This window comes from Ylistrum balloti, unplaced genomic scaffold (assembly GCF_031769215.1).
Source record: "Ylistrum balloti isolate Yb309-2 unplaced genomic scaffold, AGI_CSIRO_Ybal_v1 Utg370590, whole genome shotgun sequence".
NCBI classification, from domain to species: Eukaryota; Metazoa; Mollusca; class Bivalvia; order Pectinida; family Pectinidae; genus Ylistrum; species Ylistrum balloti.
The window spans coordinates 433,139-460,567 of NW_026782366.1; the positions used below are offsets into that span (position 1 = coordinate 433,139).

The 27,429-nt window shown below is 35.2% G+C and overlaps 1 protein-coding gene across 1 annotated transcript in view; it reads right to left on the reverse strand.

Annotated features, from left to right (window-relative positions):
• LOC132556749 (uncharacterized) overlaps nt 1-24,332 on the reverse strand; it is a 35,699-nt gene extending 11,367 nt beyond the window's left edge. The window contains exons 1-6 of the mRNA XM_060221192.1: nt 24,234-24,332; nt 23,858-23,936; nt 6,683-6,829; nt 6,404-6,464; nt 3,276-3,401; nt 470-2,202 (exon numbers count right to left, since the gene is read on the reverse strand). Coding sequence (XP_060077175.1) covers nt 470-2,202; nt 3,276-3,401; nt 6,404-6,464; nt 6,683-6,829; nt 23,858-23,936; nt 24,234-24,332 — 2,245 coding nt within the window. The remainder of the gene's footprint in view (nt 1-469; nt 2,203-3,275; nt 3,402-6,403; nt 6,465-6,682; nt 6,830-23,857; nt 23,937-24,233) is intronic.
• Between the last annotated feature and the right edge of the window lie 3,097 nt (nt 24,333-27,429).

A 27,429-nucleotide genomic window follows, 5' to 3' on the forward strand; every position in this document is an offset into this window, starting at 1 on the left:
CAGCATAGATATGTGGTTTGCACTTCGTTCAAAAAATCCTAGAGTGTATATAACAAATTAATAAATAATTTTGAAAGAATGTGGAAAACATTTTAGAATTAATTGTATTCATATTTCAAATCAATTGAATTTAAAATTTATTCTTAAACACTGCTTAAATTCTGTCATTTTTTTCTTTTTTTTCTCAGGAGATTATTTTTTTTGGCAAAATAGGCTTGTATTGCAAGGGCTATTCCAAAATGAATATGGAATGAGTGTGAGATTTTTTTTCTTCTATTCCATCAAAGTTCAAAATAAATAAAAGAAATTGGATAGCAAAAATAGCTTGTAAAGAGCAGATCACTCTACTTTCGATGGGAGTGCTATAAAGTCCCTAACCTGTTATTTCAGAACCTGGACTTATAAAAATTGAAGAAAGAAAGGCCTGTCATTTGATGAGATCATAATTTATCATAACTTTATAACTAACCTGAATTAGTACTCTGCCTGTCAAAACTAATGGAACTGTGTTGGTGGTCAGATAACTTGTTTTCTATCTCGAAAAAATATTCTGCCTCATCCCGAGACTCATCAATGTTGTTCATTTCAAGGCTGACCTGCCTATGTGAGAGAAGTTCCTCCCTTGTGTCGACCGTCGTACTTTCCGGTGATACATTCTTCACAGGAACAACTTTTGTGTATTGCTTCTGTTCTGTGAAGTCTTGTGCCTGACCATATGCATTGTGGTCATAAAAAGGGTCATTTGATTTAGGAAAAATGTTTTCCTGATAGCCTCTCTCATTTGATTTTGATAAAGAGCCACCTGCATACTCTTTGGTTTTTGGTCTGGAAAAAGAACTTTGGATACATTTTTTTGTCTTGTTAAAAGTGTCTTGTGCTGCACCGTCCACATAGCCTTCTGGCAAAACATTCCCTTCTGCAGGTTCAAGTGTTTGTCTTTGTTTCACTGTATGATTGCATGGCAGAGAGCGACTATAAGCACAAGGCTTCATACTCACATCAACAGAACTTTGCCACTCATCACTGACTGAATGTAATGCTACCTGTTGGGTTATTTCAAATTCTGAGTCAGCAACATCTAAGAATGCATCTGATTCTGATTCTATATCCAAAAATGGAGATTCCTCAAGCATCTCAGTATTGAATACAGAAATTTTTGAGGCATAATCTGCATTATAAGGACGAGTTAGTTTTTTAGCTGGATCATGATTAACCCTTTTTCCACCATAAGCGTATTTCTCTTCATCTTCTACTGAGGATTTTGTGTTTGTTCCCCCACTTTTTTTTCTTGTGTTTGTGTTTTGGCTGTCTTTGTCTGCTGAGTTATTGCTATCCTGTTCTGTATATCTGAATTGATCAAGTGAAAGAAAGCTAGTGTTCATCTCTAAATTCAATCTCCCTTCATCTGAAACATTAAAATCCACTTCATGTGAATCCCCCTCTAGAGGATGTATTTCAAAGTTAGTACTGCTTCTGAACACATCCCTGTCCTCTCCTTCCACATCATAAACATCAATACCAGTGTTGCTTTTGAACAAATCCTTGGTCTTGCTGATGTCCTGAATTGATCCTACCTCAGTTGTGTTCACATGTTCTCCAAGTCTTTGGTAAGATTCAGGTATATTTATTTCCAGTTGATCATTGTCACTTTGTTCTGGCTGTAGAAGACTTAATGAAATGAAGCTCTTGAAATTTGTATCTGATATTTGGTTATCACTTATTTTTGCATTTTGTAAGGAGCTTCTGCTTTGTGCTGAAGAGAAATTAGTAATACTGAAAGAAACCTGTGAGTTTGACTTTTTCTCATTATTGCCTTGTTTCTCAACATAGCTTTCTTGATTAGTTATACTGTGATAAATGTTATCAGATTTAGGAAACAATTTGTCAATCACTTCTTTCTTTCCTGATTTCACATTCCTCAGCAATATATTAAGAAGGTACATGACAAGACTGACAGCTACCTCAACAACTACTGTCATGATGACAAAGTCAATTTCCAAGCAGAAAATGTCAGCAGCATTATTGACTGTCAAGATGTAACCCACCAGGGTCAAGGTCATCAGTAAGGTCAAGGCTAGGAAGACAAGGCTGGTGCTGACAACTGATGTGAATTTGCCAAATCTTAAAGGCACGTTGAAGGGAGATAACCATGGGTGAAATGTAGCAATCCTTCTCAAAATGGCATGGCAGCTCCAAGATTTCCTTAAGAAAAAGCATGAAATTAATAATGAAGAAACTCGTACATAATAACTATAAAAATGTATCATGAAAAGCTTTTATGAAGGCCACTACAATAGATTCAAATCTTTAATTTGTAACAGATAAGAAATTTTGTTGAAATCGAAAATTAAACACATTATGTGAAACAGTATTTTAATAACAATCTATTGAGACCTAGTGCCTGTATAATTTACCTGTTTTAGATTTCACAATAGCATAATGAATCATTTTCCCTTTTTGACCCTGCATCTCTTTCCCTAAGAAGTGAGACCCTTGCTTTACATAATATTAAATCCCCTCCACTCAGTATCATTCAGACCAACTATGGTTAAATTCCCTTTATCTCTACAGAAGAAGGATTACAATTACTGATCTCTATTTCCCCTATTGGGCACCAGTCTACTTTGGTCTTTTGCGTTATGAAAAAATCTAATACATTCCACTCAATAATGCTCTGGACCAAATAATCAAATCTCTTTCATCTAACTAAAATAGGAATGATTTCAAGCTTTACCTCTGTTTTGTCTATTGGGCTCTGTCCTTCTTCCCTGTTGGTCTTGATCAAATTTGGACAAAATTCAATGATTCTTACGAAGGAAGTATTTCAAAGATTTACATATATTTCCCTTACTGGGTCTCATCCCTCAGAACCCTTATGGTCCAGACTCATCATTTATAGTACACAAAGCTGAGTCTTCTATTTGACCCTGTCCTCAAGCCCATCAGGGATCTTGAACCATTGTCTATACAAAATTGAGTCACCTTCACACAAGGCCAAATTTAGCTTATGTTTTTTCATCCTGACAAAAGAAGAAGTATTTTAATCTTACTTACTCTTACTTTGTTTACTGGGTCCCACCCCTCTGCTTCAAATAGGGGTCTGATCCATAGTTTAAAAAATACTGAGTCCCCTTCACCAATTCTGTTTATAAATAAGAAGGGATGGGGTAAAGCCCAGAGTTTTATAATACAGAAATGAGTCTCCTTTAACCAAGGAAATGGAAGCTATGTCATGGTTCATGCTCACCAGTCCAAAACTTCATCAGAAATCAAACCTGTTATCAGCAAAAAAGACATAGTCATCTCCATCTGTGGCAGTATTGTTTGCATTTAAAAGTCGACAGTCCACAAAATAGGCCTCCCCTGATGTCATGCAGGTCACTGACACAGAATTGGGTCTCCTATGCCATAAAAAATAAGATAAGTGATTTCATGTAAGTAATGACCAAAGAACATTATATCATACATTGAGCAATACCATCGCACTGAGTTTTTACTGTTTCTGCTGCATTGAGATCATTTAGATTACAGATTGGGAACTCTGGATTTGCTGTATTTTTGAGTTATTTCCCCTGGTATCATTCAGGAAACACAGAGTATACTCTCTCCTAGTGTTAAGATAAAACACAGTTATTACCTGGCCCTCACATCAGTCAGGTAACAGACTGTTTGAATAAGAAATACAGTGGGCTATCTCCCCAGTTATCTGGAAACAGCCTGAATAATTCTCCTGTAATGCTTAGCTTATAGTACAGATGAATATCTCTTGTTAACAGAAGGAAACATTTATGACTTAACATACACTGGATTACCCCAGCTTGCCCAACTCCCTCATTCTCTTGTATGTTATGCCAAATATGCTCTCAATTCTCAAATGAATTAATTTCATAATATGGTCAATTTTTTCCTAAAGATTTCCTTCCCATTTGATCAGTTTTCTTTCTAAGATGATATGAAATGGCCATTTCCTAATTGAGTGGGAGTCTTGCAGTTCTCTGTCCTTTTTCTGCAGTAAATCAACTTTGCCAACAATATTTCTAACAAATGCAATATTGTTGTCTCATGCTGTCAGTGTTACAATGTATAGTGTTACTTTACCATTACAGTTAAAAAAATATTATTTCACCATTAAAGTTAAACAGAGAAACCTACTAGAAAATCAATACTTGTATGTTTCCAGAACAACACCTCCTGAACACTTTGTATCACATGTACAATAACACAATGTCTGTGTTATTTCCCCTGATAGAGATTTCAGTCCAGAAGATCTAGTGATAAGATCCAATGGCAAATCCAGACACGGACTGATTTTGTGATATCTTCATATACACCTTATAATTTCCAAATGAGAAAACAGTAAAAAATATATCATTCTTTTACCGTTAATGAACAGAATAAAGGACAAAGTAGTGTTTGGTGAAGAACTTCACTTCCACATGACTATGAATTTAACTATTTACTATCATACATTGTAAAAAGATATCAAGCTATTTTTTCCTATTTAAGCAGTCTTAACAAAAAATATTTTTAACGTTAAATTTAAACCTATAACATTACGAGTGCAACAGAAAAACTGATAGATGGACAGATGAATAAATTAAAACAGAAACATATTGGTCATTTCTGCTTCACAAAGTACACATGTTTTTATATTTACACAGCATATCACATAATATCTTATTGGTAAAATGTGGATCAAGTAAGCAAGATTTAAGAAGATGGGTCATATATGTAATCATGTGCATGAAAAGAAACGCACAAAGCTTATCCTATTTCACAATATTTTTCTTTATAAATTGACCCTGCTAAAATATTGATTTGGGTAATCAGATGTTACTGCGATTTTCATTTGAACTTCCATGGATTCAAACCTGTATAGAAATTGACATTAAATCAACATCTAATCTCTCCTTTCTTCTTTATGACTATAATTATTTGTAAATCATTCACCAAAATTATGTTACTAAACACAAATTACATCTGTCAAACCATTAAACTATTGAATAACCTCATCCGAATAAATGTTCAGAGTAATATTGTTCTCATAAACCGATGCATTTCACCATGCAGCCTCCCAGCAGGGATTCATTGTCACTTGTCTTGTGTTACACAGAGATTACTACAGTAGCTGGCCAATATGTCTTTGATACACTGGGCAAAATCAGGAAATTGGAAGCAAATTTTTGTCATTTGTTGGTAAGACAAGTTGGATCCAAATCACATGTATATACATCCTTTCAATTATGCATTAAATCTAATCCAACCAGAATTACATTAATTTATTTAATGTCTAAATTTTGAGAGATTAATCTCAACACAAAGATAAAAGTACTGATAGAGTCCTCAAATGACAATAAAATTACAAATCAATTTTAAAAAAAAAGGATGCATCCAGAAACAGTATGTCCTTAACTTCATAAACAAGTGAATAAAGGGTCTATCACACACCTGGCTTCATTTGGCTGAAATTGCTTTATCCAAGCTAACAGAAAAGGAATTCTAAAGGTTTTTATCTATTTTACCATTGACCCCAAACCTTTGCTCACAAGGTGGTCCGCAAAATCATTTATACGAAAGTCTCCTTCCCAAAATTTCTTCTGACCAAATTTGAACAGAATCCTGTCATTCCTACAGAAGAAGGATTTCAAAGCATTTGCTCTACTTCCGAAATTGGGGACCACCCCTCCCCAAAATTGATTTCACTTCGTCACAGGATGCTTCAGACCAAATTGGGATAGAATTCATACATTCCTGCAGACGGAGAATGATGTTCAAGAATTTGTTCTGTTTCCTCTTATGGGTCAAGACTCTCCTGTCACAGACGGCCTTTACCTACCATTTACACAAAACTGAATCCCTTTCACCTAAGGACGCCTCAGACCAATTTTGAACAGAATCTGTCCCTGGGGATTTTGACCCATAATTTATGAAATAATATTATTCCCCTTCAGCCAAGGATGTTTCAAACTACCCAAACACCCCCCACCCCCCCCCACCATCCCCATGGGGTATGAAACCCACACCATTTATATGAAAGTAAGTTTCCTCCATCTAAGGATGATTCTTACTAAATTTGTCAAAACCTGCTTAGTCATTTATGACTGCTAGTGATTTAAAAAATTGATGACAGATGATGGATGACAGATGCCAAAGTATAGCAGAAACTCATCTTGGTGTTAGGCTCTTACCAAAGTACTGCAGCTTCTGTCTCAGGAAGACCCCTTGCATACTTACAATAAATCTGAGCCAAATAGAGTGATTAGGAAAATCTGAATCATATAACTTGCTTTACAACAGTTCTAATATTGATAAAGTTAATACTTCCATCAATTTGATTGTACTGTCAACTTTTGGCAATTTGACAATCAACATTTATTTTTCCCAGAAAAAGAAAATCACCTACCATGAAACAGTCTTTAATCCAGATACAACAACTTTGACTTCCTCCACAGGACCCAGGTATTCTGTCAATTATAATAGTTTTCATTAGACAAATGCTCCACCACAGTATTTTATTGTGTTACTGAGATTGAGGTTTAAGAGCATTGAAAACAGTTTTGTGATTTCATCTTTCTCAACTTTTGCAATATACTTGAAAACTGGAAGATTCCAAAACTATGGATATAAAAGCATACTGAAATTGAAAACCTTACTGGAAAATACATGCACTAGGTTCATTTACCTTTCGTGCGTATCAGAAGTATGTCTTTATTGCCTCGCTGTAACAGGAACCTGCCACTGGAGAAGACCTTAATCATGTAGTAATTGGATACAACATTTTGACCGACTAACTGTACAAACACCTTAGCATGGGATGGGCAGCTGGAACCTGGAGAGAAAGTTTCTAATTATTGTCATGAAAGTTTTAAGTTACTGTCTGAGAGGAAGACACTTCAAGTAAATACCCAGATAATTACAATGCATAGCATTTTCGCATAAAATTTTTTTTTAAGTAATACCTAGTACATGTTATGTGCAATCTTACATCTGCACATGAACAAATTAGGATATAACTTCAATAACACTAAGTAATCTACATGTGTGGGTGACATATTCTGAAGGGACAGCTGTTGCAATGAAATGTAGTAAATACTGAAGATTATCATATCTTTTTATAGTTTACTTGAACATTGGTATTTTAAAAACCAATGGTGATATAAAGCAAGTTTATTCTTCTTAATTATGAATTGAACATACTTTTTTAAAAGGGTTTCATGGTATTACATGATTGGTACATCTTGGTCTCAATGTATCAACAGCTAACATCACTGTCATAACATAATCTTCTTAAAGAAGGAATCAGTATTGAAATTGGAAATTATTTCTTTTAAGTATCTTTTTTGTATTTAACATTTATCTATCTAATACTAGTACTAAAAGTAAAGGTGCAAATCGTGTCTTAACGTCCTTACCAGGTATAAGTGATGTCGTCAATACTAATAAATACTTGTGAAATGATTTCTCATCTTCAACTTCTTCATTGGGTGGCACTATAACTATGCTTGACTAAAGAAACAAAACAAAATTATTTTCTTTTCAGATTCCCCTGCCTGCTTAAGACAAGAATTCAAAAGTTATAATCATAGATTATGACAAAAATAAACTAAATAAGACAACCAAACATGGACCTAAACCTTGAAGCTACAAACTATGGACAGACAATCTAACCTTGACCTTCTTACCAGAAATTGACAGTTTCAAATTGACAAGGATTAACACTGAACTTTTATTGAAGTAAAAAGATTTTAATAAGGCTAACTAATTTCATGCATCTTAACTAAGCACTGTTTGCTGATAAATGAAAAGATTAGTTGTCCAAAAATTTTAATTTCTAACTTCAAGTTCTGTTAAATTCTTCTTCATAAACCATCATCATCCTTGGTGAAGAGATAGCCTACTGAGTATGATTTTGTCATGTTTGTAGCTTTTTAATTTGATACCATTTATACCCATATAAACCATCAAAATTAGACAACATAAGTTATTTTGATACAAGAGACTCAATTGGCCTGATTCACTCACCTGTTCTGCAACTTACAAAGAAGATAATGTCACTTCACTACAGCCCGAAAGTTTATTCTCCATGTGCGCAACTACAGTACTATGACCCTACGGATATGGCTTTTATCAAAATAAGTTCTTGGCACATTTGACATCTGTGACCTTGATAGTGAGCTAAGGACATTCATTTGAACAGATAGCCATTCATCACAGCATGCTACAGGCCCAACATCAGTACCCAAAGTGAAGCACCATAGCATAAAGCCACTTGTCACTTTGGTAAATTAAAAGTAACAAGAGGATCAACAGAATGATTTACTCTTTGTCACAGTACATACTTTTTGTACATAGCAAAGGTTTTGTACAAGACATCTTATGAGTCCAAAATAGATATGATCCATATTTACATCAATGTATGGTAACAAGTTCTATACTTGATTAAATTCTGAAGGTAATTGATCTAAGTTGAAATGTTAAATGTCACACTTGAGGAAGAATTTAGCTTACATACACATTTCCTGATTAGGGGGTTTGATGTATCTACCTGGAAATTCGAGGACCTGCTCAATTTGAGTTTAGTTCAACTGTGCAAAGGGCAAGTGATCTCATGCGATAGTGTGACACCTATCTTCTATCTGTCTTCCATCAACTGTCTAGAATCAACTTTTCCCTTGCTGGGATGAAGTGCTACTAAGTTTGTTCAAATGCATGACTTTGATCCACTTCCAAGGTCACAGGGGTCAAATGTGTTGAAATCTTCAACACATTTTCTAGATAATCATAAGTTCTACAGTACTAATATTGGTTATTGTAGCATTGTAGCGTGCTGGGAAGGGCTAACAAGTTTGTTCACATGAAAAATCTTGACATATTTTCAAGGTCAGAGGGGTCAAATTTGTTAAGAACTTGAAATTTCTTCTTTTCAACAAACACAGGTCTTGGGTTATGGTATTTGTGTAGTAGCATTCTTGAGAAATAGGCTTTCAAGATTTCTGTGCAAGTTATAAACCCAAGATTTATTCAAAAATTTCTAGTTTAAATCAATTTAAGGGTGTGTATATGGTTACAGAATTTGGATATTCTGGTCTATAGCCTGAATCAATCCTATATAACATGATTCAATGTTTCTTGTTGTGTCCAGTAATTTAGTTGAATATATGGTTGTTAGGAAGGAATCTCCACTTTTCTTTTTATGACCCAGTAATATAAAGTCAGGAATAAATCTATGTTATATAGCAGCTGCATGGTTAAAAAGTCTAGATATACCAGCATTTTCTTGCATTTGTATACCTTTTTTCCCACAGAGAAATAATCTTGACTACAACTTTGAATGTAGGTCAAGGTCAATCATATATTAGTAAAATTCACAACACTTTATCTCAAACCTAGGTATAAACTGGACACATATTGTTGTGACAATGGTCCTTCAAAAATTTATCACCAATTCTAGTTTATATATATCATTGATCCATGTGCCTGTGCTCAAAGTTAACATTTACTTGAACACAGCATTTCCTAGCTAATAAACATAATGCATATCATCACTTATACACTATTGTTATTGACATGGTGCTAAAGATGTTCAGATGATAAATGATCTTGTCCATCCAAATTTTCTTTAAAATAAGGCAAACTATTTGACCATTGCTAGCACTCAAAGATGATCTTTGATCTAAACATAACAATCAAATGCACTGCTGGTTTACATAACACATTAAAGTATCATCACTCTACATCTTAATTTTCTTTTGTAGATGTGGCAGGGTTGGATTTTTATTGAATTTATATATATGTATATGTGTTATTGTATATGTCCAATAAAAGGGTCATAGGTCAAGAGTGTGACGTCACCGTCTATCTCTTATTTGACTGGTCAGTGTGTTTGCGCGTTATCTTTTGTGTGTAGACATAGAGTTGACAGAATGACAGCAGTGACGATGGACACTGAAAGAAGAGAGGTATGATCTTGATTTCAGAATTAATATGTTCTAACCTGTTATACTTGCCCTTTATCCCAACCGGCGCGCGGTATTTTTCCAAGAGTTCTTGGTATTATTTGTACGTACGTGTGGGGTTTACCCGAGTGACCGCCATAAAACAGGCCGGTACAATCGTGTTTTTATTCAATTTTATTTTCACTATCGTTTATGTATTTACAGATGTCATAGTTGTATTCGTATCAAATGAATTAGCTGGGCAAGTAGCCAAGGCCTTCTGCCACACAGAGGTGATTATCAATTTAGTAAATGAGTTATATATTTGTGTCCCTTTTATTAGTGTAACACGTTCGTGAATGTGATTTGCCATTCACGAGTATCAATAAAGAAGTATATATTGTAATGAGAAGTCCCTACACTTATGAAATATGTGTAAAGGTAATTTATAATTGATTGAAATAATAGTTAAGGAAATAATTATATTATATGTTTCCAATTTATTACTTGTTATTCTATTATTCCCAGTTAAACGTACGTATTTTATGGATAAGTGTTAACAGTCAGTCCGTAATCGTCTATGTAATATGTGTATCAATAATATTAACCGTGAGTGTAGTAAGTCTTGTGTTTTGTATCGTTTCAGGGTATTCTTTTGAATACTAAAATAAATTGACTGGTCAGGAAAAAATTCTACTGAGCTGAGTTGTTTGTTTCACACTCATACACCCCTCGGTTTCATAAATATTGTTTGAAGATCTTCAATATATTTCAAAATTGACACCTTTGTCCTTAAAATAACCCGTCAAGATCAGCACCACTAGCTACTAGAATGTCTTGGCTGAAATACTATGGGTAGACTTTGAGAAACGGAAAAGATCTCATGAAAATGTTAATGTTTGCAGCATCAATTAACTTGTTATCATCCATCTGAAAATTTGCAACAGGTTTTGGCGAGTTGTATAACTAAAGATGATGTTTTGTTTATATATTAAACAAACCTGTCCTTTTATCAAATGAATTTATAAATCATGCAATTTAACAGACATTTTGGTTTTATAACATGTCTTACCATGATTAACCAAGTTCTTAATGGCAGTTGAAAGATAGTGGTAGGTATGGGAAGACTATTGTCTGATATGTAAGTCTGAGCTTTACGTCAGTAATCAGGCCAGTAAAACACTGTGACAGTGATAAAAAAGATATGTATATCTAAAAATAATAAAAATCACCAGGACTTTCTCTGTCAAATAGGGTTTGAGAAACAGTGAGTAAATCCCTTGAGCTATACAAGGAACTGCTAATCCACAAATAACAGGAACATTAGCACAACCTAACTAAGAATAGAGGGAAAAGATACCACTGCAGGGACTCATCATCAAATCCATAACACTAAACATTAATGCTTTAATCTAATAGATAGATATATGTAATGGTTAGAGGAAATCACACAACCATGAGGCAACACAAAATTAATGTTTCATTTCATCTTACTTGCTCAAGTAGCTATGTTGATTTTAGCAGGTATCAAATAACTAGTTTGTTGCATTACCCAGAACAAGTAAAAAAAATATTTCTGGGCAATTTACATCAGATAGAATGAAAGAAAAGTCAGTATTAGAAGTCAGCATTTTTTTTCAGTTAATAAATGACATTCAGGCAATAGAATGAAGTTGTGTTCATAACATGATTCCTACCTTGGACAAGGTATCACTTAACATCAATAATTTTATTTCTTTTTATATTTTAGTAGATTTATCTTTATATATATATATATATGTGTGTGTGTGTGTGTGTGTGTGTGTGTGTGTACATTTATATAGCAAGAATTTAATACAAGGATAATTATTTTCAATATTTTAAAGAATATAACTTATCTAAATCAGAAAAAGATAAAAAGATAAAAGCATGTCAGTAAATGAAAACAGCGAATCTATCATAAATACTGAACTACTTTTAAATTTGATCATATCTAATTATATAAACACATGAGTGGAAATACATTACCATTATCAGATTTCAGAATTTACATGTTTTTAGACAGATTTCACAGTGCTTTGGTTATGAATTTAAACAATACCTTTGATCTACTGCTTGCATAGGCCAAGCCCAAACACATAAGGAAGATGAGACCGAATCCACCAGTCAAGTAATGGATGAAATCATTTTTTGTTTCTACTGAATCTGGCCAAAGGAGGAGGTCAGAATTGGATGGGAACTGGTCAAACATGGCTATAGATTCACCTCAGTCTGAAACAAAAGAAGGTGTGAAATAGTAAAATGCCATGGCAAAGGAAGTAATAAGATGGTTATTCATGACTAGATCTCTTTCTTTTTTTCCCTTTTATATTTTGTTTTTGACAACTTTGAAAATAAAATCATGGACAAATTGTCAGAACCTTTCAGACTACATAAAAGTTGCCATTGTGAATGGAAACGGTGTTCCTGTTAGGTCCGCTGAACGCCATAACAGTGGACGTAAAACCCGTTGAATAGATAAATAGATAATTTTTTAATTCAATTTGATCAAAATAATATTCCGACATAACACATTATCTAGATATATACAAATGCCTGTTGACGTAAAAACTATGACCCAAAGATAATATGTTATTTGAAATATGGACTCAAAATACTATGTAATCCTTAATCTTAGTCTGCACAGGCTCGATATAATCTACCCGGGTAAGGCCTTGTGACAAGTGATGACTTAGGCGCTGATCAACTTTGAATAGTTTGATCAGAAATCGAAATATTGGCAGGGCTGGTTGCTTGTTAAAATAAGGACATGTACATGTGGATTTATAAGGACTAGCTTATTTTGCAGTTTGCATACATTTATGCGTAGTTCTACCATGAAACATATGTCAAATTCTCCTTACAGTAGGCCTAAACATTCTTGTCGTCTGCAGCTATAACACACTATGTGGTGACGTACACACTTCATGTGACAAATCACTAAATCTGAACCCAAAACGGTACGTGTTCCGGAAACTGTAAGCTAGAAAATACTAAATGCAAAAGCAAGATCTGTGCTAAGATTCTTTTTTTCCTAATTCTATATAAAATGTTCAACATAACGTAACGCATTCAGGTTTTACTTTAACACTTATTAAATGTAACTTTTCTTATGAGATTGAGACTCGTCTCACAGTTTTAATTTTTGCCCGCCAAGGCCAGGAATAATAATGAGAAGAAGAAGAAGACTAGGGGCGTACACTAGATTGTATTATATGTCCCCGATGTATCATACATACCTTTCCGCAAGCCAATTGACACAGTAGCATGGCGAGGAAAAGTTGCTCGTCGACTCCTCAACAGAAAACAGACTTTCAATGACAGACACAAAACGCCTAAAACTTTTACCCAGGAGGCTTCGAGACAGAAGAAAATATATTACATGTAAATTAGCATCCGCTAGCACCCCGGAATCTGTAATCATGCTTCATTGGTTGTAACATACTTTTTAAGGACATTCTAAAAATAGTGTCGTGGTTCGAAAACAAAAGAAAAGTGTTAACATTACCATTTTGTGGAAACCAAATAGGGATGATACGAAAACCGCCGTGTAAGTGTGTCAGAGACAATCAACTTTTATAAAACAGTATCTACAAATACTTAACACATGTACTAAACATCACAGAGATTGAATATCTAAACTATATTGTAAAATGATGAGAGTGGACAATCATTCCTTTAGTCAAAGTCCGTAGGAAACCTAAAACTCGCTTTCTATTTTCTGGAATTTGACAGATAAACATTTCAAGTGTGTAAAAAATACATAATTGGAGACTTTATCCTACAAAGTCTCAAAGGGTCTTTGGTCCCCTCACTCCTTATATGCTGTTGCGATATTATCATTGTCTCTTTAGGTCTGCATTCCATCCAAATTTGGTCTTCGTTTTCCATTTTCAGTTTCCCTTGGCTTTCCATATTGTTTCAGAGCTTTTGTAGTCATCCATTATCCTTGGTAGCAAAGATAACGGGAATGGATTTTTGAGAGTTGTGTCCCTTTATGCGAATGATGTATTTATGTATTTTCTATAACTATATTTTTAAAATGTGGATGTAAGATTTTATTTCATGTTTAAGAGTATTTGTGTATTATAATGAGTGTTTTTAGTGGTAGTGCTTGAGTTGTGAGTGTTGTGATATGATTATATGCCAATTCATATATATGTATCATCATTGTCCCGGATATGTAATTGGCTGATAATTTAGTAATGTGTGTGTATCATTCATTACATCGATGCTTAACAGGCAAAGTCGAACCTGTGGAACGTTATTTCAGAGTTGGGTAGTAGTGTCGTATAATCAAAACGTTACAACAAACAAACCGACAAATTCGAAATTAAAATCTACATGTATTTTGTTGTCACTGAAAGAATCTTGCAAAATGAACTCGGAATTAAAGAAAACATTTGTTCAAAAGGAATAAAACATTTTAAAATTGTACATTTGTATGGTACACAATTAAGGCGTTTTTCGTGTAATTTAGCACCTCTTTTATCTCGACTTATTCAAGTCCGTGGCCTACATGTAGTTATACTAATTCATTATTCCAGACAGTTTTGATGGAGAAAAATTAAACAAAGAAAAAATGCAATGATATTTCCAGTACATAAAAAAATCGTAGACAGTTTCAGAACGATGATTGTGGCAAGATGTAAGTGCTTACAACAGAGTTCAGAGCTTAAAGTAGGAAAGCCTGAGACCTTCACCACTGCTCCATACCGTTAGAACGTGACATATTATAATTGTTTTGTACAAAAACAAGGAGAACATAGCCAATTTTTACAGATATACCGTGAACAAGTATAGCGCTAGAGTTTGAATTTGGTCCATAGTTTGTCTCAAAACAAGTTTTAAGTGGACGACAGTAAATCGCAATCATTTGAATAAAAATACAGAGAATCTTGAAGCATTTGGATTATTCACTTCAAGACGTACATGTACATTGTAGCTTAAATGAAATACCTATAAATCATATCTTCTTGTACACTAACGTAGTTAATTAGCATTGTCCAGCATATCTACTCCAAACATTACTAATTCATAATTATTAGTAACACACAAAGACAAAATCCAATTAAATATCAATGACTTTAAATGAATAAACTACTGCTGGCAATTTTAAATAGCTTGATATACACATTCCCCATTATTTCACGGTTGATATAGAACATATATCAACATTATCTTTTTTATGTGTGTGTGTGTGGATGGAGCAGAGTAAAGAGCCTTGTGCCAATACTTAAGGACACGGTTCTAACCCAGCCTGCATATCGTAAACATATGCTATGCTTCTTTTTCATGGTAATTGTTGTCGTCAAATTGATGAAAATAAAAACAAGGGTGTTCCGCTAGTAATTGTGTATGGATCTTGGATCGTTCGACTTTTATGCTTCGTACTGATGGCAAGAGATTCCATTGTGTTGATCTGTGAAAACAAGTAGTTGTAGACAGCTGTAAGTATGAATGCAAGTGAGTGTGCTTGTTATGTCTAATTGCCACCTGGGATATGATCTATTGTAACGTGTTACTGTTTTATACTGGGCCTCAAACACTGGCGTAGGCAAGGGGGGCAAGGTGGGGGGGCAATTGTCCCAGAGGTGACTTTTGTGAAACGTGTAAATCCGTTGAGTTTTTATGGGGGGTTAGGGTTGTATCTTTTCTAACTTTGATTTTTTTCAATACATTATATCGACTTATCCCAGTATTATTGTGTCGTTATTTTCCTTCAAAATACGCTCAAAATGCAGGAAATGGAGCCAAAATTTTCAAAATTTTCTGGGGGAGGGCCCCAAGACCCCTCGCCAAAGCTTCGCGCCCCCCTCCCCAACTTCAGATCCTGGCTACGCCACTGGCTTCAAACCATTCGAAGGCATAGCGTACAGTGAACTAGGCATGTGTTAGAATAAAGAAAGGTGGCAAGTTGAAACTATCAGAATGGAAAAATATGAACTTACACGAATAGTGCCGATGAGATAGAAAGATCTAACAACATTGTTGAAATATGACTGGGGTACGAAAGCCTAATGGTGTCAAAGCAAAAAATTTAAAACGTGGAAACATGCAATAACGCGAAAAAAACATGTAAATACGCAAATAAACCCGAAGTAACGTGATTTTTTACGTAATAACGCAAAAAAATGCGCTATAACGTAAATAAACACGTAATAATACAAATAAACACGTTATTACGCAAACTGAATACACGTTATAACGCGAAAAAACACGTAATAACGTAAATTTAAAACTCGTAATAACGCGAAAAAACACGTAATAACGTAAATTTAAAACTCGTAATAACGCGGAAAAACACGGTATATAAGGGTATTTTAAATGCTTTATTATGTGTTTTTTCGCGTTATTACGAGTTTAAAATCTTCGTTATTTCGTGTTTTTCCGCGTTATTACTAGTTTTAAATCTACGTTATTACGTGTTTTTTTCGCGTTATTTCGAGTTTTAAATCTACGTTATTACGTGATTTTTCGCGTTATAACGAGTATTCAGTTTGCGTAATAACGCGTTTATTCGCATTATTACGTATTTATTCACGTTATAACGCATTTTTTTTGCGTTATTACGTAAAAAAACACGTTACTTCGAGTTTATTTACGTATTCACATGTTTATTTCGCGTTATTGCATGTTTCCACGTTTTAATTTTTCTGCTTTGACACCATTAGGCTTTCGTACTGGGGAATGCCGATCCTGATGTGAGATAATACATGAAAAAGTTCGGAGTTTTCACAAAGGCTGATTCATCAGTCGACTTGTCCAGCATTTCATCTCGTGCCATCCGGGGTTCGATTACCGTCACAGACGTGAAAAGGTATGAGATCAATTGCCCGACCACTTGTGTTTAATGAACAGAACTCTAGGTTCCATCCCTATTCAATCTGTTTAATGACAAGATTCACGCCCCATTCGTGTTCAGTCTTTTTTTTTAAAACCAAACAAACTTGTTTACTAAACAGTTTCGCCTGTTTTCATCCCTAGTTATATTGTTTAATGAAATAAATTTCCATATTTCACCGTCAGATCAGTAGGTGCACTAAGAGCACTTGCTGAATACAGGAGACGTACATTTTTGTTCATATGGAATTTCTACGTTTTCATAACTGTTTTCACATTATGCAGTTGTATAATTGAATTGTTTAATTTTTATATGTATATAAAGTGACAGATTACACTGTGGAGATTGTTACCATATAGAACATGCTTCATAACGACAAAATAGACTATTACCTAACATTCTTAATGCGGTCTATAATTCTGTTTCATGTGTTTCAATCACGTGTCAAACTCTACTTTTAGTTATAGAAATGGGAGTGTAGAGACAATTTTAAAAGGGTTGGCAATCTAATTCCGGAATTCGCTTTAGACTTATTTGTTGATTATAAACGCGCATGAGTTGTAGCATGACCGGAAGTTAATATTATTGTTGCGTTTGTAAATACCTGTCTGGCTCATCTAACCATGAATTCATGTCCGACACATGCCTGTCTAACGAGCTTTCCTAATCGAAGAGGTTAAGTGGATAGCGTATGATTCAATGAGGTCCTAGAAGGGGTATACAATATCATTAAAACGTTGACGTAATTTCCTGAGATATGATATTTTATTTCAATTGTTTTGAAGCCTTTAACAGTCCACTGTCAAAGAGAACGATAAAAATCATGCTAGTCAAATAATTAAGTACGGGACTTACGCCAAGCCCTTGACTAAGGTACAAAAATATCCTACATGCACAACTGCACTTCTATCAGAAATGGAACCTATTACACGAATTAATATTTTGATAAACTGTTGATTATTTATCTTATTTCGGCCCGTTGCTTTGCTAGTTAGTAAGAAGTACTTTGTGCGTGAGAAACTGCAGGTGCCAAGCGGTACCTGTCTCGGGAAAGCACACTCTACTTGATGATTAAATAGACCGTGACATTTCATGTGATCTCCTACCGACTTTGAAAAAAATAAGGATGCACTTACTAAGAACTTAAAACCAGCGCTTTTTCATATCTTAAATTTGCTCTTAATCCTATAAGAAAGATTTATAATGGAATATGTGAGTTTAGTGTGATGTAAGAGGAAAAAAAGGAGGACAACATACTTATTGCCTATTGATTATGACTATTTTGCCTATTTCTTATGGTTGTTTATTATGTTTATAGGTGCTCATCTCGGTGGAAAAACAACAAGAAAATATCAACATGTCAACATAATCATAATCTTAACTCAAATTTACTATCACTAGGATAAAATATGAACAATAGAAAGATTTATGCGGAAAAGTGTAAGTCTGTTTTTTTTACGTTCGATCGAAACCCTAAGATTACCAAAGCATTTTTGGATCATATCAAGATTTATCGTCATAAGTTTTTCAAAATTTGAAAAAAGCGGTTAGTAAAATCTATGCAAATTACCCTCATGAGTAAAATAGGTATGACCATAGACTGGTTTTCTCGTTAAGCCGTGCTCGTTATATAATGTAGATTACAAATAGTCTTAGTGATACTGGATCAAAGTAATTACAGGGAATGAAAACTCCGAAAGAATACAATAAGTTAGAGCGAAAACTATAAAGTGGACGCGTGAAATAAGTAAAATCTGGATAATAGAGAATATGCAAAAAACTGCAAAATAAAAAAAATTTAAAAAAAAAACGAGAGATGCAGAATGTTTTAATTTTTCCCCCTTTGATCATTTTACTAAATATCCGTGACGTCATCATCGACCCTGTTTACTTGCATTGACCAAGACTTACACCGCAGATTTGAAGCAGAAAACGTTTACTATTCCGGAGCTTCCATTGACTATTCGGGCATCTTCGTGTAAACATTTCTTTTGGTTATATTTTCACACTGGTTTTCATAGATATTAGCTTGGATGAATATGATCCTCCATTTCATATGTTGACATTTTCTTGCTTTTGTGTAACGTTTTGGATTCAAAATGTTCTCCGGTAGGTTATGTTTTCTGTTTTCGTTCCATTTCGAGACGGTCGTTCTGATCAAGGCATTCCTACAGTTAGATGTATTGTACAGCTTGTAGCCGTTAGACCCTGCTCACAAATCTTGTTCTGATCGAGGTTGTCCTAGTTAGTCTATGTATAATACATTATGAAGCCGTGGGACCTTTCAACGAATTTAAACAATAGCCAGACATCGCCTATATCATTAACGTCATAGATAAAAATCTTTGTTCATTCCCATTTATCAAAAAGCTCAATAGGGTGACATTGTTAATCCATTAATGGTAAAAAAAAAAATCAAATCCATTCGATGTAGGTTCTTCTTATTTGAATACGAACTCTATCCAATCCAGTTCGAATGCTTTTTGGCAACTCACAAGATCATCAGGTCTAAAAGACATACTTCAGAAAAGCTATCTTTACCACTTCTTTAATTATCTCATGACTCTGACATCTGAAGACTCCCACCACTGAAGAACCAACGGGACCAGGAAGATGGACACAACCAGAAGGATCACCAAGAGGAAACCATCTCAAGATAATAACGAAACCAGTAAGATAGCCAGGACCATATCTCCTTACTCCAATTCAACCTCATTCGGAAGTGACGTCTGTATGGAAACGATGTCATTAAACATTTTCCCGAGTGACATCTCCCCCAATCCCGTTGAAATCTTAATAAACGTTCTTAAAAGCTAGTTGATGCATTGGAGTATTTTCAGCTTGAGAATAAAACATACAGTGTAACAAATCATTCAAACACAAGCGTCGGCAGTTTTCAAGTTTACTAATTGTTTAACCGGAAGTAGATATATATCGTAAAAACAAAACGTGTTTTTGTTTTCTAAATATATTTCTTTCCCTCGTGTTGCAGCCAGACAAATCGATGTATGAGTGAGAAATCATTATCATGTTTTAAACATAGCGATCACAAAATTGATAAGATAAGCCCTACATAATTTTATCTGACACTTTCGCCCCAGGCCATCAAATTCCCTGCGGGGCATCCTTATTTTTTGCGAGCAATGACGGAATAATTTCTTCCTGCAAACAAGCTCTCAAATATATTCATATGATATAATTAGATAAAAAAATATTTATTTTTAGAAACTATCAAACTTTTACTTTATTTTAGAAACTATTGTCAAAACTACATAGAATTAACGTTAAAAAGATGGACCAACAGTTCTTTATAAGATATGGACGCTGCGTTTCATTTATGACATTACTTGTCAATATGATAATTTCTACAACCCCGACATTAAACTCATCTCAGTGTAAGAAAAGTATGGGAAATGTATAAATTGAGCCCCTCCCCGAGATCAACCGTATTTTCACTCATTTACTTCAATTGCCACCTTCCTATTTTCCAAAATGGCAGTTTAAATGACGTTTACTCTCCCTGTAAATCGGATTGTCTTGGATCGCTATGTTAATGACGCTTACCTGGGTGACAATTTGGATTTGCTATATAATGATGACGATCAGAATCGCATCAACAGAATATTATCAAGTTGTCAGCATGCATCGTCCGAAACAGATAAAGAGGTATAAAAGGATATAGTTGATGGCCACACGTCTGGTGATGCAATCATATTCTTATATCCGTCAAACGTTTTGTCTGCCAGACGGAGTTAAAGCATATGGTGTTTCAGAAGATTTCATGGTAAATACACTGTTTTGCTTTTATGAAATATCAACGTATATTTCAACAATAAAGTAGACACAGGATGACATATATGGTAATCATTAAGCCCTGTAAAGAGGTTTGAAATAAACGTTTATCAAGCTGTTTATTAGCAAATCGCCTAACGCAAATTAATCGAGATATCATGGCTTTGGATTGGAAATATTGTAATATATATAAAATATTGATTTTCTGTGACCCGAATGTCAGCGATCGTCTGAAGATCGTACTGTTAAAACCTATTATAGAGGTGTGGCGTCAGAGGGAGGTAAAAGGAAGGTCTTGTTCACAGGTTAGTTGTGCTGTGATGACGAAGGGGTCAGTGGAAATGTCTCGTATAAAGGTTGGTACTGCCTAGTTGAAGGAGGGGGTTCATGGAAATGCTGTTCAAGGGTTGGTACTGACATGATGAAGGAGGGGGTTCATGGGAAGGTCTCGTGTAAAGGTTGGTACTGACATGATGAAGGAGGGGGTTCATGGAAATGTCTCGTATAAAGGTTGGTACCGACATGTTGAAGGAGGGGGGTCATGGAAATGTCTCGTACAAAGGTTGGTACTGACAAGTTGAAGGAGGGGATTCATGGAAAGGTCTCGAATAAAGGTTGGTACTGACATGTTGAAGGAGGGGGTTCATGGAAATGTCTCGTATAAAGGTTGGTACTGCCTAGTTGAAGGAGGGGGTTCATGGAAATGTCTCGTATAAAGGTTGGTACTGCCTAGTTGAAGGAGGGGGTTCATGGAAATGTCTCGTACAAAGGTTGGTACTGACATGTTGAAGGAGGGGGTTCATGAAAATGTCTCGTTCAAAGGTTGGTACTGACGTGTTGAGGGAGGGGGTTCATGGAAATGTCTCGTACAAAGGTTGGTACTGACATGTTGAAGGAGGGGGTTCATGGAAATGTCTCGTACAAAGGTTGGTACTGACAAGTTGAAGGAGGGGATTCATGGAAAGGTCTCGAATAAAGGTTGGTACTGACATATTGAAGGAGGGGGTTCATGGAAATGTCTCGTATAAAGGTTGGTACTGCCTAGTTGAAGGAGGGGGTTCATGGAAATGTCTCGTATAAAGGTTGGTACTGCCTAGTTGAAGGAGGGGGTTCATGGAAATGTCTCGTACAAAGGTTGGTACTGACATGTTGAAGGAGGGGGTTCATGAAAATGTCTCGTTCAAAGGTTGGTACTGCCTAGTTGAAGGAGGGGGTTCATGGAAATGTCTCGTACAAAGGTTGGTACTGACATGTTGAAGGAGGGGGTTCATGGAAATGTCTCGTTCAAAGGTTGGTACTGACGTGATGAAGGAGGGGGTTCATGGAAATGTCTCGTTCAAAGGTTGGTACTGACGTGATGAAGGAGGGGGTTCATGGAAATGTCTCGTTCAAAGGTTGGTACTGACGTGATGAAGGAGGGGGTTCATGGAAATGTCTCGTACAAAGGTTTGTACTGACATGATGAAGGAGGGGATCAGTGGAAATGTCTCGTATAAAGATTGGTACTGACATGATGAAGGAGGGGTTTCATGGAAATGTCTCGTACAAAGGTTGGTACTGACAAGTTGAAGGAGGGGGTTCATGGAAATGTCTCGTATAAAGGTTGGTACTGACATGTTGAAGGAGGGGGTTTATGGAAATGTCTCGTATAAAGGTTGGTCGTGATGTGAGGACAGATGAGGGTACTGGTAAGATCTAGTACAAAGGTTGGTAGTGTTGTGATGACGGGGAATGGGGAGGGGTGGTAGTGGTAAGATCTAGTACAAAGGTTGGTAGTGTTGTGATAACGGGGAATGGGGTGGGGTGGTAGTGGTAAGATCTAGTACAAAGGTTGGTAGTGTTGTGATGCCGGGGAATGGGGTGGGGTGGTAGTGGTAAGATCTAGTACAAAGGTTGGTAGTGATGTGATAACGGGGAATGGGGTGGGGTGGTAGTGGTAAAATCTAGTACAAAGGTTGGTAGTGTTGTGATGACGGGAAATGGGGTGGGGTGGTAGTGGTAAGATCTAGTACAAAGGTTGGTAGTGATGTGATAACGGGGAATGGGGTGGGGTGGTAGTGGTAAGATCTAGTACAAAAGTTGGTAGTGATGTGATAACGGGGAATGGGGTGGGGTGGTAGTGGTAAGATCTAGTACAAAGGTTGGTAGTGATGTGTTTTCGGATTTAAGTAAAGTTTTATCATAGCAGTGCAGGCAACATAATTATTTGTTTATATAGTAGGCCGAGGTTTTAATATTTTCTAGGCTGTCGTTAATTGTTTCTATTTATCAGTTAGCCTTAAAATAGTTTGGAAGCCATGGATGGCATACAAATCAGAGGTTCATTTATTCCTGCCTATTTCAGTAGGAGACCTTCCTTAACCGGAAGTGTCATTGATGTTCTGCCCTGATTTTGAGGTGGGGGTGAGAGAGAGAGAGAGAGAGAGAGAGAGAGAGAGAGAGAGAGAGAGAGAGAGAGAGAGAGCAAAATGCATACCCATTTACCCATATGGGGCTTACATGTGTACACAGAAGATAATGAAGTGCAGACAAGTCACAAAAGAAAAGAAAATATGCAAACATTGTTCACGCTTCTGGAGGAGATGAATAAGAAAAACATACAAATCGTTTTCCAGCATTTTCTTAAAACTTCCTCGGGGAAAAGAGAGGGTGGGCTCTGTTTATGGAGGTCGTTAAAGAATCATGGGATGGTGGTGGATATCTAATTAAAGTAATTATTTTCAGTGTAAGAAAACTTAAATCTGTATTTATTCCCGGAAAGACCTACAATGATCGACACGGGATCAATGTCCTTGTAAAGCACGTTTTATCTATAACGCACTCTCTCTGTAACAGCTGTGTCGCTCGTCAATGAGACTCTTTCACTCGCGTTACCATCCCAGTGGGCTAGAAGTGACGTTTTACATTTAATGAGATACTATAGACAGGAACTTTCAAGTAGTGTTTAATTTCTATGTTTTGCTGTTTGTGTCGGACACAAATACGCATGTGTGTTAGTATTACCGGATAATTATGAAAACCTGCTGGATAAAAGCAAATCAATCAGAAAGCGCTGAGAGCTTTTATCTATTCTCTTGGCATTCACATGTCAATTGATTTTAACTAAAATCATTTTGTGGCGAAGACATCTCAGATGGTGACGATGTTTAAAAAAGTGTTGGATAACTACAGCTTTTTCTGGATAATGATAAGAATGAGACTTTGTTTGAGATACTACAAAAATATTTCTGCTTCCATTTGTTTTGTAAATAAACATTCCTGTATTTACTTCGGATGTTACAATCCTTTGACCAGAGTTGTCGTTCTTTACACTCATTATAACATTTGCGACTCTCTGTAGATCTTGGCTGAAATGAAAAAAATTAAGAAAAGAAAATTTGAAAAGGCTCTGCATATGCTAACACACCCCATCAAATGCTTTATTTCAGTAACATTTTCTCTATCATCAATACCATACAATCATAGCCTTTCGATGAGGCCAACAAACAATTATATATTTTACTGAAGTCGATAAAACGTGCTTTGACCGAAATTTAAAAGCTATGATATTTTCAGTTGATATAGAAAATTTCTAACTTTAATAAAAGAATAATTCTAGAAGTCTTTCTCTTTTGGTTGTAAGAAATTTCCCTGAAGACTTTTACCTCAATCAATGTGTTGCGCTTAGTGTTATTGGACTCCATACCATCCAAAATAGCATGCTTTTTGTTATGTGCAAGAGCGGCAAACTTGTCGTCTGCCATTTCTGTTATAATTAAACTAAAACACTCCCACTCTATTAATACGTTTTTCGTTCCTGCATGGCTGGTCAGTGTGACTTTACTCTGGAATCACGTGACACTAAATAAGCCAATCATAAAATGTGAATAATAAAATTTCATAATGAATATATTTATGACAAATACAGCCACAGGTAGTGAAATGTACATGTATATACTTATATACGCAGTATATAACGTATCAAAAGTAATGTTAAATCTCGTTAACTATGGACATCTACACAAGGTATCTCAAATCATCGCTAATAAACAATTAAAACATCGCGTCAATGACGCGAAAGCTATTAATCATACGACTTCCGCTAATGACACGGTAAAAAACACGCTTCAATAGGTACAACTTCCGGTTGGGCGTAACCCTGTTTCGTAGGAAGTTCCGTTCTGTGATTTCCAAATGTAATTCGAGGACATCGTTTACCTTATTAAATCACGCTTACTATTAAATCTGAATTAAGTACTCTGAAATATTTCAAAAAAGGAAATGGAAACATACTTGAAGTAACGTTGAGGTCGAGATTCACGTTGTACTTTTCATTTTAACAGAGGGCCACCGTAACCAACGCAGGGAAAATTAAATCCGTAACCTATATTGTGGTAGTAGTGATAGGTGAATAAGAAACTCATTAGAAACTATGCAAGGTCCAAAATTTTACCAAACTGAATGACAGAACAGTCTCTTCAATCCATATACAATGACGTAAAATTATGTCGAGAGACACATAATGATTGGCCAGTAAGAATGAAAAGATTCATACAGTAACCTGCATGCCATGCTTTGAATCATTAGAATAATGACACTGTTCAGAATATTTATATGTACCTGACGTCCTTCTGAAATTTTCTGATGTTTAAAATTTACGAAAACTGCGAAAATGAAATATATATATATAATAATAATAATTGAGCTACAGTGCAATTCCTTGGTCAGATCTTGACTTTCCTTCTGATGACTTTGGACTTTTCTTAGTCTTCTCCTGGATTTCAAGATTAAGGCCCATGATAATGGAACGTGGTTTATTACACAATGCGCTATGTTTGTTCTATATGCACTGGAATCAACTGTTTTCCGGATGTAATGAAAAAGTTAAAACTGAAAATATATATATACATATATTGGTGCTGGTTGATAAGTGTTATATTGGGAAGCCGGAGGCCGAGTACACTGGTCAGCTACCAGCACCTTGGAATAGTCATGTTTTTCTTAAAGAATTAAGTTTTCTTATTATTATTTTTGAAGAATATTTATCTGATCTCTGTTTATTAATTTAAGATTTCAGATTCTACAGTTTGTGTAAATTTACATGAATATTGTGTATTGTTGTACATTCCCTTAGTAATTTGTAGGTGAATGTCATTTGTTTCCGTTTGGTAATTTGGTCCATTCACAGTTAAGGAAGTTTCCACAATACAATGGTGCTATATTATTACATTATATACCGAATTCACGAATCCTCTGTGAAATAAATCCATCTAATCCTGCCGATCATTCTTATGCTGGTCTTCTCATGTTGCCTTTAATTTGATTACTTGTTTCCAGTAAGATTTTCACCCCTAGAGAAGAATATTGGCCATTGAATTAGAACTATTGCACCCATGTTACGACCTGTTTAGAGTGTCAACGTCTCCAAGGCTCGTTTATTAGGGTGTTATTAGTTAATTAGCAATTATCCATGGACGTTTAAAGAACCGGTGACAGGTAGTGGCTATTTCTAGATACCAATGACACAGATTCATGAGAAAGTTTGTAACAAAAAAAAAAAAAAAAATCTGATTCGTTATTGGGGAAAAACGATAGGTTTTAACAATATTTTTATTCAATGATTTAACAGATTTAGATATGTTAATTTAAGTGTCACGTATATTTGATACAGAAGAAATACATAATATTAATTCTTAATGATAAAGTTTTCGGCACGTGTTCATAGATCCTAGATCACACTGAATTGTACGCGTGATTATCGAATCACGATGTAAAAACTTTATGTTGATATGGTAAGGACATAAACTTATTTTACTGCTAACATCAGACAACAGTGAAATTTCGGTTTTCACTCAAAATTGGAAAGAAATGATTAGAATGAAAACAGAAGGTTAAAATTTAAGGAAAATTTAGCAGCGAGAAGATAAATTCGGTAGACATTTTGAGCATTGACATTTAATTAAGTGTGCGTGGTCGTCAACTTAAAATATTTTACTAAGCACTGAACTATTATTACACCACATGTTTAGTGTAATAATTTCCAAACTTTCAGCTGTTGAAACAACGTAAGCTATCTCCAATAAGCCAGAGACGTTATACAACATATTCAAATATCGACTTGATGTCAATACCACCGTATGTAAAGGCTTGTTTAAGGAGACAAATGTGAACCCCACGAAGGAATCACCAAGGCTTAAATTACAATTAGCAGGACGTTTGTACAATGGTAGGACGACAAGCACAAGAAACGAATCGGTAAATTATATTTAAAAAGACGATCCACTGTCGAATGAATATTAGCATATACACAAAAGTCATATTAACCAATCTGTAGACATTCTTTTCAGATGATTTTTTATTTAATCATATATAAGTTTATTTATCGCCCCGTATTGACCAATATTCCTGAAACGATCGTCCTATATTTTTGATTGGAATGACATTACATAGAAACAACGGCTATTGAAATTCACAGACGACTGGCAATGTGCTGCAATCAAATCTATTTCTTTCAGGAAAAATCCTACGGGAGGCTCATTGTATGGTGATTTATGGAAGACAAGTAGGAACGAGATAACATCCATATGCACAAGACTCTAAGTGATAGTTTAATTTAATTGAATAAAGTATGATGGTTACGTCAGTTGGTTGTTTACGATCGTCAGAGGTCATCGCACCTGCCAGTACAGAAATATCCCTGTTATCGTCATAGCAGTTTGACTGTTCGAATCATTCATGGATATTCTGAAGCTTTACATGAATGAAAATGGCAATTCCAAAATTACTCTCTGGTAGTATGCGTATTTGTTTGTTCAGACTATAAGCACACTACCATGCAAGTGGATCAAAGCTTATAGTAAT